Source organism: Abramis brama (genome assembly GCF_963993115.1).
Source record: "Abramis brama genome assembly, chromosome: 6".
In the NCBI taxonomy this organism is placed as follows: domain Eukaryota; kingdom Metazoa; phylum Chordata; class Actinopteri; order Cypriniformes; family Leuciscidae; genus Abramis; species Abramis brama.
Genome location: NC_139968.1, coordinates 565,169 through 581,670, shown reverse-complemented (window position 1 = coordinate 581,670; position 16,502 = coordinate 565,169). Strand labels below are relative to the sequence as shown.

The following is a 16,502-nucleotide window of genomic DNA, read 5'->3' as shown; positions in this document are numbered from 1 at the left end:
AGTGCAATCGCGTTTGAATGTATCATATTTTGCAGCGCGATCGCGTTTGAAAAGCAAACGGCTTCATGTTTTTACTATTATCTCATTTCATATCATCATAACGAATGGAAACATTTGAAGTAACATGATAAATAATATATTTTTCTCTAGGTTAGTTGTTACTGAAATCTTTTGGAAGATTTATACTGCTATAAGGTTATTGTTATTATTATTTTATCCAGCACTGCGCATAGCTTATGCCTACAAGGCACAACAAACCTGGTGTTCATTATATTATATATTGTTGGAAACAATTGTGTGTGTGTGTGTGTGTGTGTGTGTGTGTGTGTGTGTGTGTGTGTATTCTGTGAATTTTAAAAAGCAATTGTAACCAGAAAAATCAAAAATGTATTCCCAAAATCATGCAGGCCTTTCTGTTGATATCAGTATGTTCACTTTTTTTTTTCAGGGCCCAGATGCCACTGAGGACTTCAGTGAACATGAACATGGTAAAGTGAAAATCAAACACCTTGGAAATGAAAGGTATGTACAATGTTTTTAGGAATGGCACAAAGGTCTCTGTCTTTGGATCATTGTTTTCAATATTTTTTGGCATTTGTTGTGTGTATCTTTGGACTATGTTGTGTTGTAAATAAATCCAAACAATTTAAAAGCCATTCTTTTTTAAATCTCCTCATTTACAGTATTGTGCAAGGTTGCTCAGAATGACAGGGCCTGATAGCTCCTAATAGGGCCGTTAGGGGAGGGTCTTTGTCTTTCTCAGGTGTGAAAAGCTTACATATTAATGACCTCAGCATAAAGCTTTTTCACACAAAACACGTCGTAAAAATTTTAAATCAATATATTGTCTTATCTGAATGAGCAATCAGGGTGATTTTCACATAGTTTTAGAGCAAATATTCTAGGCTACGTGATACAATTTTCAAAAGTCTTGTGAAGAAATAATCAGTATGGGTTTCATGGCCTTATTTCAGTGAGAATTTTTTTTTGTATTTTCACAAACCACGCATAAATGTCATTATCTCAAAACTACAAACTTTTACATACATGCTGCTGATATTATATTATTTCCACATTGTGTGCTGTGCCTCATAGGTTGGATTGATTCTCACCAGTGTGTGTGTGTGTGTGTGTGTGTGTGTTTGTGTAGTTAAGTGTGGTGTAGCAATTGAGGGCTACAGCAGTCCATGTCCCTGTTTTAAATTTTCTTTTGTATTTGTATTTGTTTTTTTGTTTTTTTTTCACATGTGCATTTGTTTTTGTTTTTTCTTTGTTCTTTTTGTGTGACTTGTGAATATTGAGCCCTTGTAAGATTAATGTATTGACCGCTTTTAATCTTTTGTATACTTTAATGAAGTTACCTCATTTTACTCCCTCCCTTGCCTGTATCTCTACTCACCCACATTGGTAACAAACCTGTGTGCGCCCCTGTATAGGGCTGATATTTCCCGGTGTATTCCGGGTGGCGTAGTCGAGTGTTAAGTATAGTTCTGGAGTCTCTATTTTCCCTATTAACTGGCAGGACCTACATACAAAATGTTTAATATTGCAGGAGTGTACTGATTAATGTCAATAGATGGCACCACAGCTCTAAAAACATCCAAGAACCCACAAGTTAAAAAAAAATGCACCACACATTAAGCAATGCCTTTCACATTGTTGTTTATTTTCTCTGAAAGGCAACATCCATGACTCACTTTGATTTATCAAATGAGACAGATATTTTGGTATTTTTGCTATGGTATTTATATTTGACAAAAGTAAGACAAATGTATTAAGAAGGACTACTGTATCCTTTCAAATGGCTACACTGTTGTCCACATTTTTGGGGCTTAGATAGGTGTAGGGAAGCTCCAACGTCTTGTTCCGCTTCTCGATGAGATCTGACAACTCCCTCAGATCCTTTTGAAAATCTTCAATGAGCTTGCAATGGACCTCTTCATCATACAGGTTTTCTGGGAAATGTCCCAGAGGGTACTATGGACAGGGTATCAAGATTGTAATCGTAAATAACATGTTGATAAGAAACATGTTTATAACAATGTTTAACACAGTGCGTATGACAGCACACTAATATTCTATAAGAGCCCACTGCAACACTATGCTTACAGTTTGCTAAATCTCTTTTGTAATGTAACAGTCAGGTAATGCAAACTAGAGGAATGAAAGCAGTGCAAGTAAGCCATTGTCATCCAGAGTAATATGATGGTATACGCAAGAACACCATTACATTTTTCACAGCAAAATTGAATTGCTGTCTTTTAACATGTGCCCTAATAGTGTAAAACTCACATGGTCTGCGGAGTCCTTGCTCAGGAGTTTCAGGACAGCCATCCCATTCACCGTGGTGCTCACATCAGGCAGGGTCTCCAGGATCGTGTCCTCAGTGGTCTGGCCTTTCTCCTTGGGAGGGGGCTTTCGGAGGGCAGCGGGGTAGTTAGGCATCCAGCCGCCAAAGTCATACTGGGGGGAAAGAATTTGTGAGAAATGTGATATATTGTGAAGCCAAATATTCATAAAGAATAACAAGAGCACATAATTCACATTACTTAGGCCATGGAAAGTGGATATGGACAGGTTTTTCTTGTCGTCCTGGGCTAGTTGCTCTAGGGCAGTGGTTCTCAAACTTTTTTAGTCATGCCCCCCTTAAACACTTTTGGACTGTTAGACTGTTGACTTCACCAGATTTCTTTTGAGAAGAATGATTCAGTGGAATTGGCGTTCGGTGCCACTTTATAAAGGCAGAGCGCCAACCGCTATTCACACACTTGAAAGCCATTGTAACGTCTGTTTTCCGTGCGGCCCCACACTTTGAGAACTGCTGCCCTAGAGTGTTGAAGCATCTTGAGGTAATTTAATAACAAAACAGAGTCTGATTAACAGGGATTGTATATAGCTCGGTCCCAACCACTATGTTTGTTTCCAGAACAACAGAGGGTTTTTGAGCTCGAACACTGAATGTCACTGTAGGTTGCAGTAGAGATAAAACCAGATCTAAGTGCAGCAGTCTTAAACTTTAATTTCAAGAACAAACTCAAATCTTCACAAAACAGAATCTCAGGCATGGGAACAACCAACTAAACAAGATGTTACAACTGACAACTGGTCAGCACTAAACAGGGCTTAAGTACACCACAAACAGAGGAACTAATGAGACTATTTAACAAGACACACCTGAACTAAGGACTCTAATCAAATCTGTAACCAAGGAGAAACACAGGCAAGGAATGGAGGAAGACAGGCTGCGTGTCGGCTCCGTGCTCCGCCGTCCTTCAATACACACCAGGTCCGGATTTGTTGTGGAACGGCTGTGGCCATGACTGACAGCTGAGGTCACGAGGACCCACGAGATCTTGCGAATTCACATATGATCGTGTGATATATGTGCTGAATTGCTGCGGAGCTCTTCGGAGAAATAGAAGCTCTGCATATCTGCTCTAGAGGGCTGCGGATCGCCGGAGTCAGAACGAAAATACACACATTGACTTTAATGGAAACCTATTGAATCCGCCGCCGTTCCGCAGTTGGTGGAAATTAGGGGTAAACTAATGCACACTGTGCACCCGGCCTTTACGATTGTTGCTTGATCTTCTAATACTGTCAGAATTTTGCCTGAGGTAAAATGTGATCGCAACGGTCATTAGTCGGCTGTTGGTGAACATGTCAAACTAACGATCAAAGACTTCAGATTTTAGCCAAGGATCAGAGGAATCTTTTAGGTTTTGGTAAATTTGTCTCAGACAGCCAAATCTTGGCCAAAATCGCACAGTGTGCGCTCGGCTTAACACACAGACCGCAAAACACTGGAACAGAACTATACACATGAATCAAGACACATGAACATGTGACACTGAATGTACAGCTAGATGAATGTGTGGATTAATTTGATGGATTAGAGAAAAAGAGTATGAGATTAGGATCACGGACTGCAGCTTTAATGGCTCTGTGTGATTGGAAGTGAATTGACTTGTACTAACTGACCTGTCCACTGTTTACAGCGGCATGTTGGGCTGATGCAGTGAAGATCACCATGGTGACAAACTTGATAAGCTCTTTCAGTGTCTGAAAAGATGACGGTATTCCTGGGAAGAAGAATGAAAGGCTGTTTCTGTGAGGAACTCAGTTTAGGATGTTTGTACATGTGCACGCACACACACACACACACACACACACACACACGCACACACACACACACACACTGAAATGGAGAGTGGAACCATAAACCAGACTTATTTTGACTATTGACCTGGTTCAATTATTTGCCATGAAAGAGTGGATTACAGTGGGGTTTACAAAAGAGCACAAAAAAAGAAAGAAAGGAAACCTTTGTTGGAATAAATGTTCTGAGATGGCAACAATTCGGTTGGAAATGAATACGCATTAGTCTAGACCAGGGGTCTCCAACATGCCGCTCGTGCGCTACCAGTAGCTCGTGGCCTGAATGGAGGTAGCTCACCGAGGGGGCGTTCACATATTGCGTCTTTTGCGTGCTTGAGTTCATTAATTCAAATGTAGGTCGTTATGTCAATTGAAGCGACGTGCTCATTTTTTCCCAGGTGCAGCGAGATGAAAAAATCTCAACTTTTCAGAATACCGCAAGCGCACCGCAGGTCATGTGACATGTCATTTGCAGCATCTTCAACTGCAACAGCCCTGATAACGGACTGATAACAGACCTGAGGAATCTCTTCCCAGGAAGCCATTGGTGAATATCTCACTGATCCAACGCTGCAGCTCTGTGTCCTTCTGCACGTGTTCATCAGGTTGATAGTAGAGTGACAAGAAAGCTGCAACAAACCTGTAAGCAAACTCACAGTCAGATGTTTTCCAGGTTTACTTTTTTTTGTAGATTTGCTTTGCATTTCTTTCTTAAGCTAGCCTGGTTAAAACCAGACCCTTCTCAGTTGAAACTGAGTATAGGGTCTGGGGAAGCTATGTAGACAAATCATTTCCAAAGGGGCGTCACCAACCGACGTAGCTCAAATTCCTCTGGGCGCAATTTGATAGTCTTAAAACCAATCAGATCGATGAAGGAGTTGACGTATGCTTCGAGTGTTGTTCTTTGCTCCGGTTTTAACGAAAACGGTAAGTTTAAATCGCTCAAAACAGACGCGATAACTGATTCGTTTATATACTGTCTATGATTCGAACGAGTGATGTTACACGGCGGCAACCGGCGTCACATATTGACGCTAAAGGGTGCCCTTTGCGTCGGATATTGAAGAAATTTCAAAAGCGTCAGTATTATGACGCCCTAGGATGAGAATGCGTTGCATGTAAATCCCTCCCCAAACGTTTCTGATTGGTGCCGCGATTTCAGCGGCACAGTAATGAGTTTGAATGGGCTCTTCTCCAGACTATCCTGGAGAGAGAATTAAAATTCGCCGGAAGTAGTCTGGGTTTTCCCAGGCTATTCTTAAGCAGTAATTTATTCAAAGCGACTTACAACACAGAACACGTACAGCATGTGCTTACTAACTAATAAACCCATGAACCTGTATAATTTACACTGTATTTATTGAAATATGAATCAGAATGTGCAACAGAATGTATTAGTTCAGCCCTAAAAACTGGTTGTATTATGTAACACACACACACAGAGAGAGAGAGAGAGAGAGAGAGAGAGAGAGAGAGAGAGAAAATCATAATGCCCATCAATAAAACACTAGACTAAACTCCGCTGGTAGTCGTACTTGTTGATGATATCCCACAGTCTCATCCCGTCATCTCTGTAGTAGTATTGGGGCACAGTGTCCAGGCCTCTCTCAGAGATGTTATCGGGAAGACAGAGGGCGCTGTAGGTCAGGGAGGCAGTAGCGCGCTTCAGCAACTTTTCCAATGACTTTCCACCTACTCCTGCATACTAAGAGTGGTATAATTAACGGAGAGAAGACATGACATAAAGTTAGGTCAAAAGCTACTGAAAAAACAAAGTTCTGTCACCACAAATCCCATAGTAATTTCCCCAAAATTTCAATAAAAAAACATTAAAGAGCCATTATGGTTTTTTGTTGTTGTTGTTTTTTACCAATCTTACAAGATATGTTTGCAGGTACATAGGATAGTGAACTGAATTCAAAAAAAAGTGTATTAAGATTATAACTGAAAACTGAACCTTTAGTGCTCTTTAACCATGACATATGCCTACCATGCTAATGGCCCCATCCTTGGATATCAGTTGCTTCCGGGCCATGATGTTGATCTGGAGCGTGTATCGCATATGGGGAAAGAGGAGCTACAGAAGGAAAAGTATGTAAGAGATTAGCATTCACTGCCTTCACATTCTTTGAAGATAAAAATATATGAATGAAGAATTAATTTTAATTTATTGTCTGTGAGTGTGTGTGTTATTGCACCTGCGTGTGTGTACCTGTACCTGCAAGCCTGCTTTTGTAGGTGACTCCCTATGTTCCATTCCAGTTATTTTTACATTAGGGTTAGAATTGTTGATAGGGTGAGAATTGTTACAGCGAGGTGAATGGGTTTGAGTAAGACATTAGTGACCCCTCATGTACCCAATGGTTTGTGTAGTCTGAGTCCACAGGCTATAGATGAGTCAGTCCCGCTCTCCAAAAGGCGAATAATGAAGGGCAGGCTTTTTCACAAAGCCACATCTCTGAGGTCAAATAAACAGCTGTGACCACAGACTACAGCTGAAAAACTCCCCTGCCGTCAAATAGTATAGAAGTAACGTATATTATTTAACTTGCTATCATTCTCTCTCTCTTTTTTTCTCTCTCTCTCTCTCTCTTTTTTTCTCTCTCTCTCTCTCTCTCTTTTTCTCTCTCTCTCTCTCTCTCTCTGTGGTATGTCTGGAACTTGCCCCTGTTTTTCTATGAACCCTCACCATTTACACGTCAAATGCGTGACAGATTCAGTACCTTGTAGAGAGGGTGTGGAGAGGGAAGATTGCGCAGCGTGGCCACGGTGAACACCTCCGCCAGCAGGTGAGTCCTCAGCAGGTGAAAGTTGACCTCGTGAACGCCAAACTCTGCGTTTCGGACGAAGATCTTGGCCAGTCTCCAGTCGGCCTTTGAATCCGTTGGGAGGAAGATGGGGTTGTCTTTGCTGGGCTTTTGCCTTAACTGTGCACATTACATTTGAACATCCGTGAAAATGGTACCAATGGATTCTGAGGGAATCTGGGTTATTATTTTTCTCTTATTTAAGAAAATGAGAAAGGATTTCCACGGCATCTGTCAAAATTACTCTATAAAGATATTGACATCTTAAAAAAAGATTTATTTAATGTTTAATCATTCAGATATGTTTGCCTACTCATCAGTTGTACATTAAATATCACCTTTTCTTTGTTTTTTTGTAATAATTTGGTTATTTACCTCATCTGTCAAATTTATTCATCTGTATTTAATTTAATAACCCCCAAACACACACATTTCATGCCTAGGTCCTCAGGTACTTCTCTTTTAGGTCAATGCACTTCGATGTCACCCTGGGATATCGCTTCTTGAGCATTTCCCAGCTGAAGCCTATTCTAATCCCTCTACATGCTCAAGGAGCGATGTCCCATACAGCGTGATGTCTTGTGTTCTCCCTCAAAGAGCCGAGGTTTTATTCATAACCTGTGGATTGCTGCACTCCGGATGCAAGATACGCACCTGAATGGCGATGGGCAGCATCATGCCATGAGGGTTGCAGTACAGCAGGACCAGGGGAGCCGTGAGATACTGCTGCCTGCCACTGACAACATTCCCCACCAGCCCGTCCAACATCTCATAGTCAGACAGGAAGATGTTCCCTTTCTGGGTATGGGGGTAGATCACACCAAATAATGAAGAAACCCAGGAAATGAGACCAAACCAAAGCAAACCAGACCCAGTCATTCCAAATCATTGCCATTTGCAAGTAGCGTACCTCCATCTCCTGCTCCAAGCTGGTTCCTCTTAGGGAGTCTTTGACCATGTCATCTGTGACGGGGAAATTCTCAGGTAGAGTTGAGCAGCGCTGGATCATCATGGGATTGAGGCCATTCAGAAACTGGTAGCCAAAGAACTCGTCCTCATCCCAGTGCTCCTGACAATATTCTGCAAAGCATGCTGTGTCAGAACATATGCTACAGTACAGACTGTACTTTATTTGCAATACAGACATTTTAAACAGTTCATTCATTTAAGATGAGTACCAATGGTTTTCACTCTTTCACAACGGATTGCTTCCAGCTGGCGAATGCTTTCCCACGATTTTCTGCTGTTAGCTAATCCAGTTAGCATCAGAGCAGCTAACCTGCACACAAAGAATACACAGGTACACAGTGCAAACATTAATAGTGTAACTAGCCTTGGTATTCTACCTATGGTCCATCCTAGCTTTAGTTGTGAGCATCTTTGCAGTTATTATTAGATATTACATCATTACTGTCAGGGGTTAAATTGGGATTTGTTATGTGGGGGGTATCTCCCTAGCGGGGTCCGGGGGTATGCCCCCCGTGAATTGTTTTTGAAAAATAAACCATTAAATGGCACTTTCTGGAGAGTTTTGTGCAAAAAAATTGAGAAATTGTCTTACATTTGAAAAACTGCAAAGTTAAGAGAATAATACTTTGCATTGTTGTAGTATCAACAGGTATTAGGACATTTAGCATTTACATTACTGTTAATCAGCAGTGGTGGAATGTAACAAAGTACAAATACTTTGTTACTCAAGTAAATTTTTCACGTAGCCTATCTGTACTTTACTTAAGTAGAATCAATAGTGCTTAGGCTTTTGACTTTTACTTCGTTACATTTTGCAGCAATTATTATACTTTCTACTCCACTACATTTCTACAATGTTTCGTTACATTTTCTGATCAGTTTTTCCCTGCCAAAACAGGGATTGAAAAAAATCTCCTGTCTTTCGGTGCTGATGCGGTGGTGACGCGTTCATGTAACATGTAAGGGTGCGCTGCCAATAAAGCACCTAAAAGCTGTCACAAAGAACCGACAAAAGTAATGATTATGAATATGTAAAATATAGCAAGGAGACTTTTCAATTGTTTATTAATAAACAAGTGTTTTCTGTGTCAGTGCCCTGCATAAATGAAGTTGATGATGCTGAATCGACGATCGCGATCTTCTCAGTAGTGAATGCGCCAGAGAGAAATGCACATTTCACACGGATTACACAAGCTGCAGTCTGTTTTCTTTTATTTTGAATTGTTCTGTTCAAAAGAAGACATTTCTATAGATATATTTATCAGGTCTGTCAGGCAAGAAGGCTACCTTATATGCTGAGTTTCGGTTCATTTATGAGACAAGCTCCAGTTCATGCACCGGCGCCCTCCGTGTCGTGTTTATGTCTGCTATATTCTTCTTATTTATTAAATCCAGGCAATTGGTTGATGAAACATTGATTAAAATTAAGATACAATTAATACAAAACAAAATTAATTTTAAAGAAAGGCTTTGTGCTTTCTGTTTGAGGTCTCTGTGAGAGTTTTAAACAGTCTTTTAGTGCCGCTTTCAGCTCTAGAGCACTCACGTCCGTAACATTGTTTTTTCCTCATAAATGTGAACATGAAAAATAAAATAAAATGAATATGTTATGTTCTGTGGAGAGTATCCGGTGGGTAGTACTTTGGTTTGCAGTGATATTCCCAGAATTACAAAAAAATAAGATTTGCCACCTAAAAGTTAAAGATTTTTTGTGTCACGTCTACCTTATGTGTAACCTATTTCCCTCATATTAAAGGGTAACTAAACCCTAAACCAACGAGCTCACCACGCCCTTGGTATGAGCTAGCGTAGATTTATCTGTATTTAGTACAGTGGGCAGGAGGGTACGTAGGTGTAGTGTTGCTGGTTGCAACAGCACTAAAATGGAGTGCTGGATTGCTTTTCCAACGCAATAGAGGTGGAAATGGGCTTCTCCACACAGCTCACGCTGAAAAGCGACGCAGTGCCAAACGCTGCTCCTCCTGCATGGACTCCACCACCGCAGCGGCGTCTTGATGTGAGTGATCATATATATTTTAATCACAATTTATGGTTAGGCTAAGTTAATCCTCTGGGGTCGGCAAACGCGCCGGCACATTTTGTTGGATTTTTTCAAAATATGAATATGCCTATAGAGAACGCGCGCTATTGACATCAACTCAAATAAAACTCATCAGATGCATGTACTTTAAGTCGTCTTGCGACCCTGTGAATCACTCTCCATTTTAGAGAGTCTGACAGCAGGTCTCGGGTGCACGCCCCCCCACTCACAGTTCGTCCCCTCTATCTCCGCTGGGGTCTGCCCACTTTTCTAGCATTTTTCAAATATTGCCATGGGGTGGAGTCACACTCTGACCTGGGGTTTAGTTACCCTTTAAATATAAAACGCATGTGTAGGCTGATATTTTTCTAATGTCTGGACTCCTTTATTAAACGTACAGTATGTAATTTCTTTAGCCACTAGGGGTCGCTAACCTCTTTACAATATCAAAGGCGTAGTTTGATGACGCAACATTTGCTAAGAATTATGGATCTTGTCGTCAACGTCAAGCCGACCGATCTAATAATGTTTATGGATGACTGAATACATCGATGTTTTTATCATGACTGTGATATGAAGCAGTTCGGGATTGCTAAGAGACAGCTATCAGCGAGTCCCGCGGATATAAAAGGAATATGGACATTTCATTCTACCGAACTACAAGCAAGTGCAGAATTACTACTCACAGGTCAGTTTATTAGACAAATTAAACTTGTGAGGTAACGCAGCGCTGTTTCACTTGGTCTAACATTACACTAGCACACTAAACTGCATCTGAATGTGTTGACATTTATGTGTTAGTTTGTCTGTATGAGACTAGCAGTAAGCTAGATCAACATTAGAATAACATACAGATCATATTCTAACATTTTATCATTGTTGAACTACATAACATTGATTAGTTTTATGTAAATGTGCTCACCTGTTTAATAAAGTACATGTAGGAGTGGTCGAAGTCTCGGACGTGGAGCTCTCGTTTATATACTGTCTATGGGAGCTCTCGGCATCTCGAAAACACCGCGCTGATATTGATCCTCGTTTTAGTTCTCCTTTTTTATCCAAAGTCTGCTTGCCATGGTCCATAATGTTTGAACGAAACAACAACAGCGTACAAATAAACATTGCGAACTACGGTGGTCCACGTCTGTCGCTTTGGTTACTATCAGACTGCTCTGGTTCATAGCTCTGGTTACCATGGCAGTACGAGGCGGAAACCAGGGACAACGCGGATATGACGCCATTGACAGCGACAAAACGGAAATAAAGAAACAAATTACAAATTTCTCCTGGTTTGAAAGTTGTTGGAAACAGCCGGGATAATGTAAGTACACAACTAAAAAAAATAACCCTAACCCTAACCCTAAGTGCCTAACAATAATGGTGAAATGGTTCAGCTTGCTGTCGTTGGATCACTACTTATGAACTCTCTAAATGCGTCTCTCGAGTAACGATTACATTGGGTAGCCAACTTTTAGCTGATTCATGGCGAATCCTTGAAAAATTATTGCAGTTCATTTTTGAATAAAGCATACTAATCGGACATTGCCTCTACGTCACCAATATAACTTATCTCTCCTGTGGTGCTTCGATCCATGGAACCCGGATGCAACAGAAATGTGTAAATCGTAGGTGAGAAGGCAAACATGGTAAAAAAACTGTTAATCTGATGAAAAACAAATGCCCTGCAGTGTGCGAAACTACACCAACACTCAGACAAGTGAGCCTTTATTACTGGCAACAGTGATATATTTTAAGCACGAGAATCTATCTTCTCCCTCATTTTCATGTCGAGTGAAACTACACTGATGGGAACCTGCTGATGCTACTGATTAACTGCGATCTGAAAGAGGAAGCCTATATGGCAAAGATTAACCATGAATAGGCCTACTGTCCATATTGCTTGTAATTGAAATTAAAATAGAGTCGACACCTGTTCAGTTGTTTCCCTAAATTCGTATCGTTCTGTTGTTCTAAAATACCCAATATTGGGTCCAGCAGACCCGTGAACACTGAACAGCGTGTAACAAAGACATGAACACTGCAGGAGGATTAAAAATGACTTGGTCACTTACTGCTTTGCTGCACTGGAGTAAAACTCTGTTTCCTTTGTGTAAGAGAATTGGACTTCAGCTGGCAGAGCGAGGGGAGAGTCGCAATCGATAACTTGAGGCGTGCCCTTAGCATAGACACGCCACCTGGGGGTAGAATATTCAGCTGTACTTCAACGGAAGGAATTTAATTTCACTGAATTTATTATAATAATTCAGACACTTCGTTGTCACACTCGACTTGTATTAGTGTGCTGCCCACAAACCCAAATAACTTTTGTTGCTCCTTTAGCTGCCTCATCCTTTGTCTTTGGGCTATTGGGTTGGTGTCCTGGAACACAAGTGAAGCTGAAATGCAAATGCCAACATTAATTCACAATATACATTTAAATTTTTTTTTTTATCATAGACACTTTAATTTGATTACAAATGTGCTTTGGTAAAAAAAACACACCTCCCTCCGCCCTCCGTCATATGAAGACACAAATGTTTGCTTAAAGGAATTCTTCTGCAATATAGAAAAGTGTGTGTGTAGCTTACATAGCTAGGCATGCTTGGCTGGTGGACCAGTCACAAAGCATTACAAATATGCAGGAAGTAACAATAAAAATGTATAAACGCTGTGCTGTAATAACTGTCTGTGTTATATCACCCACATAAATTATTATAGTAAAACCATGACCATTACTGAAATAGGATGCACTAAATATGAACACTTGTTTCACTAGTGCCAATATATAAGTTGCTAATATATCAGCCACTATTTGGCATTATCACAAGTATGGGTTTCCACTGCCAACTAATTGATCTTGTATTCAGGGGTCTTGGGCATGCACATAAACCTGTTTTGCATATAAGTTGCAGCTGGGTGAGTTAAGCAAGCCCACTGCAATAAAATATATAAAAAGTATTGATTGTGTGTGTGTGCACATGCAGTATAAGTACAAGACATCACCACTGAACTTTCAATACACCAGTAAATGTGAATTTTGGCCATGACTTGAAATGGGAGTGCCTACCTTTAGCAGGTCTTAAAACGAGCCTCTCTTTACAGTCAAGCCAGCAGTAGCACGGGAACAAAATCTCGTCTCCTTCTGGCGTATTGATCAAGATCTTATCGCAGAACCACCGGTTGTGAAGAAGACCCATAAACGGCTTGGAGTGGAGCTTGACAGCTATGAGCTCTCCTAGGGACGCTTCACAGTGAATCTTAAATTCTCGCTCCTGCACAGACATATTAGGGCCATTGTAGGTAAAAAAAAAAAGATATGCAGTTTGGGGAGGGGGGGGTTAAAATTCAGAGAAGAAACTCAGAATATCCATGAAAATCAGAATATTCTGTGATTATAAAGTCACAAATTTGCAAGAAAAAACTCTGGAAAAACAGTGTCAAGTAGTGCAACTAGTATGAAACACTGAAATGTTCCTGTTCAGTAATATAACCACATTGCTTCACTTTACATTCAACCTGAACTTGATCCACAGCCCACATCACAAAGGCATCATCCAGACAGCACGCAGGGGCAACGTTCAGTGAGGACCTATTTCTCAATGTTTGAGGCGGAGGCAAGCTTTGCTTTGGATTTCCACGATAAACCGCTATGAATTTAATGTAATAGCTAGCTATCTTTATTACTGGCCAAGCACGTTTGACAGTCATATGTTCCATGTTCCACCTCCTACTAACGTGTGCATGTGGGTTCTTGCAAATTTGTGACTTTATAATATTCTAGTTTTAATTCCGAGGTTTTTTTCAGAATGTTACGTCTATATATACACTAATAAGACTAGTGCAACTAGTATGGAGCATATGGCTGTCAAACGTGCCTGGCCAACAAAAGACTGGCTATTAGGCCTAAATTAAATTGATAGGGATTATTCTTGAACATCCCAGGCAAAACAGTGTTGATAGATTGATTGGGCTATAGGCTGTTTCTTCCTTTCACAGCTTGCCTCAGCCTCATCCATTGAGGAATTGGGTCAAAGTTGTTGGCCCTGGGTGCGCTCTGGATGATGCCCTCGTGACACGGGCTGAGGAGCAGGTTCAGTCTAAAAGTGAAGCAATGGGGTTATTTTTTCATGGAAATTCTGTTTTTTTCCCATACTTTTACCCCAGCACCAGCCACCCCCCACCCCCGTCCAGCTCAATGTTATTTTTTATTTATTTTTTTACCTACAATGTCCCTAATACGCTGTTGTACTTATGGGAAGATAATTTTAAGGTAAATAAAAATGCATTTATTTTATCATTACTCAATACAACTTTTATACTCACTCTTTCAATTTTCTTCCATCAAATGTAATTGTTTGTTTTTAGTCCAAAACTGCTTAATGTTGGTTTAATTGGGTGCACTTACCGATCCTTGCCAAAACCCCTGAATGGGATTTAGATTCTGTTCCTCGCTCTCAGCCTCAGTGCCGCGCAGTTGGATGTAGATAAGGCTAGTGGTGCTGGCCAAATGCCTCTTTCCTGTGTACGCCTTTACTGTGTAGATCACCATGGCTGTTCTGCAAAGTAATGGACAATGATTTTTAAGAGAAAATACAGACATAATGAGACCACCAAAGAATATCACCAAGTCCAGAGAGGGAGAGAGTCCTAACCCTAACCCGATCATATTTAAATATGTATAAACTTAATACATTACCTAGATTATTTATTTAGCAAAATATTGTCCTTTAAATTTATATATACTAGTTCAAAATGCCCGTGCAAAATCAGTTTTTGAGTGTGTTTTTAGTAATTGTTGGTTTGATGTGTTTGAGTGCTCATTGTTACAATTACACAGCAACAGTTCAGTGACATTTTTATTTGTGCATGGTAGAAAGCACACAGTGAACTCTGAGAAAATGCTACGCTTGAGAAAACAGTTTGTGAATAGGCTACTACAAATGATGCCCGTGAAAGAGACTGTGTGAACACATTGAAAAAAGGATATGTTTAGTTGGTGAATAGCATAGGTTTAACAGCATAAGTTGCTACAAATGATGGCTGTGAATAAAATATAATATTCAGAAGTAAACAGTGTAGCTGACAGAGTGTTAATGTCAGAATGTTTATTTTTAAACCACAACCTTCTAAGTGCTTCTTTACTGGTATTTTTAATGATATCTTTTGCATTTCTCATCCAAACAACGTCAAACTTGGCACTGCACTTACTCGTGCCCGTAGCGAGACACTTGTCGAGATTGAAATCCATCGGACTAACGGTTCGAGAGATATGCGGTTAACAGACACACACATACACAGACAGACAGATGTTTCTGTAATTTAAAGATATTTATATATTTATTAATTAAAAATTGCTGCTGCTCCAATTAATCTCAGCGTTCTCCCTTTAAGCTCATCCACTTTGCACGTCTATGTATTTACTTCGTAATCTTTAAAGGAACCGTATGTAAGATTGTGGCCAAAACTGGTACTGCAATCACTTTCAAATTACTGTAGAGCGGTGTATGATTTCTTAATGTCTAGTGACATATCAGGGCCATTTTATGATTAATTGAAATACATTTCTTACATACGGTTCCTTTAATAAATAATTTATAACTTATTTTCACAGCCTTACATTGACAAAATCTAGACTGAACTATAGGTTATGATAGACTTCGGGGTGCTTACACAGATACACATGAGAATGTTTGAAAGCAGGCTTCTATCAGCGGATCGGTTTATCAGTGGATATATTAGGGATCCGCTGATAGACAACCACTTTCAAACATTCCCGTGTCCCCTTAAATGACTAAGATTTCCATCACACATCTCCATAACCTTTACATATCAAAAGATTCGATATTACCTTCAGGTTTTGAGTGCTGTCCGCTGGTTAGAAATTCCCAAGGGGAGTCCGAGCCAAGCTCAGTCTGGATCCGGGTGCTCTTGAGGCTCGATGGGATTGACTATCCAGGTTCAGATAATAGGTTTTAAAAGAAAATCACTCTGAGACTTTTACGAATCTACAAAGAGTTTACGAATCCCCACAATCGATGGAGAGTACAGAATAAAAATCAACATAAAACAAATTGAATAGTCTTCACCACGAGATTCTGCCACAGACTGGTACGTCTCACACAATTTATACTCTTCAGAAATCATAGGGTTTTCCCCTAAGCAAGAAGCATTTGCATTGTAAATAGCTCTTCTGTTGATCAAACAGTAGAGCGTTGGATCTTGCAATGTCAAGGTCATGGGTTAGATTTCCAGGGAAAGCAATAATTGATAAGAATGTAAAAATGTGTTCTTTGAAATGCAATGTTAGTCACTTTGGTTAAAGTGTCTGCCAAATGCATTAATGCAAATGTAAATAAATAAAATACAGCATTTGGTAAAACAGTCATACATCCATAGTCAGCTTCTCCCCCTCGGGTTTCACATATCTGAGCTTTTTGGACTTCCTCTTGCTGCAGTTTAGATGCATCTTGTTTAAGGAGGAGGGTGTGTCTTCCAGGCAAACAGCATCCTGCTCTCAAATGGTGTAA

The 16,502-nt window shown here is 40.2% G+C and overlaps 1 protein-coding gene across 1 annotated transcript; it reads right to left on the bottom strand.

Moving 5' to 3' along the window:
* Positions 1 to 1,646: 1,646 nt before the first annotated feature.
* LOC311085807 (hydroperoxide isomerase ALOXE3-like) lies at positions 1,647 to 16,075 on the bottom strand. Its single transcript, XM_084118428.1, has 15 exons — positions 15,824 to 16,075; positions 14,381 to 14,531; positions 13,043 to 13,247; positions 12,290 to 12,371; positions 12,048 to 12,170; positions 8,144 to 8,244; positions 7,876 to 8,045; positions 7,620 to 7,763; positions 6,882 to 7,085; positions 6,149 to 6,235; positions 5,694 to 5,863; positions 4,677 to 4,798; positions 3,982 to 4,082; positions 2,293 to 2,463; positions 1,647 to 1,977 (listed from the first exon to the last, which is right to left on the bottom strand). Exons 2-15 carry the CDS (start codon positions 14,522 to 14,524, stop codon positions 1,798 to 1,800), a joined length of 2,004 nt encoding a protein of 667 aa, XP_083974554.1. The 5' UTR covers positions 14,525 to 14,531; positions 15,824 to 16,075; the 3' UTR covers positions 1,647 to 1,797.
* Positions 16,076 to 16,502: the final 427 nt, after the last annotated feature.

Excerpts from the sequence above, each read along its gene's own strand:
- LOC311085807 (XM_084118428.1), bottom strand. The coding sequence starts at position 14,524 with ATGGTGATCTACACAGTAAAGGCGTACACAGGAAAGAGGCATTTGGCC. Across the intron at positions 12,171-12,289 it reads GAGCAACAAAAGTTATTTGG|GTGGCGTGTCTATGCTAAGG; the intron begins GTTTGTGGGCAG and ends TTCTACCCCCAG. Across the intron at positions 8,245-12,047 it reads TACTCCAGTGCAGCAAAGCA|GTTAGCTGCTCTGATGCTAA; the intron begins GTAAGTGACCAA and ends CTTTGTGTGCAG.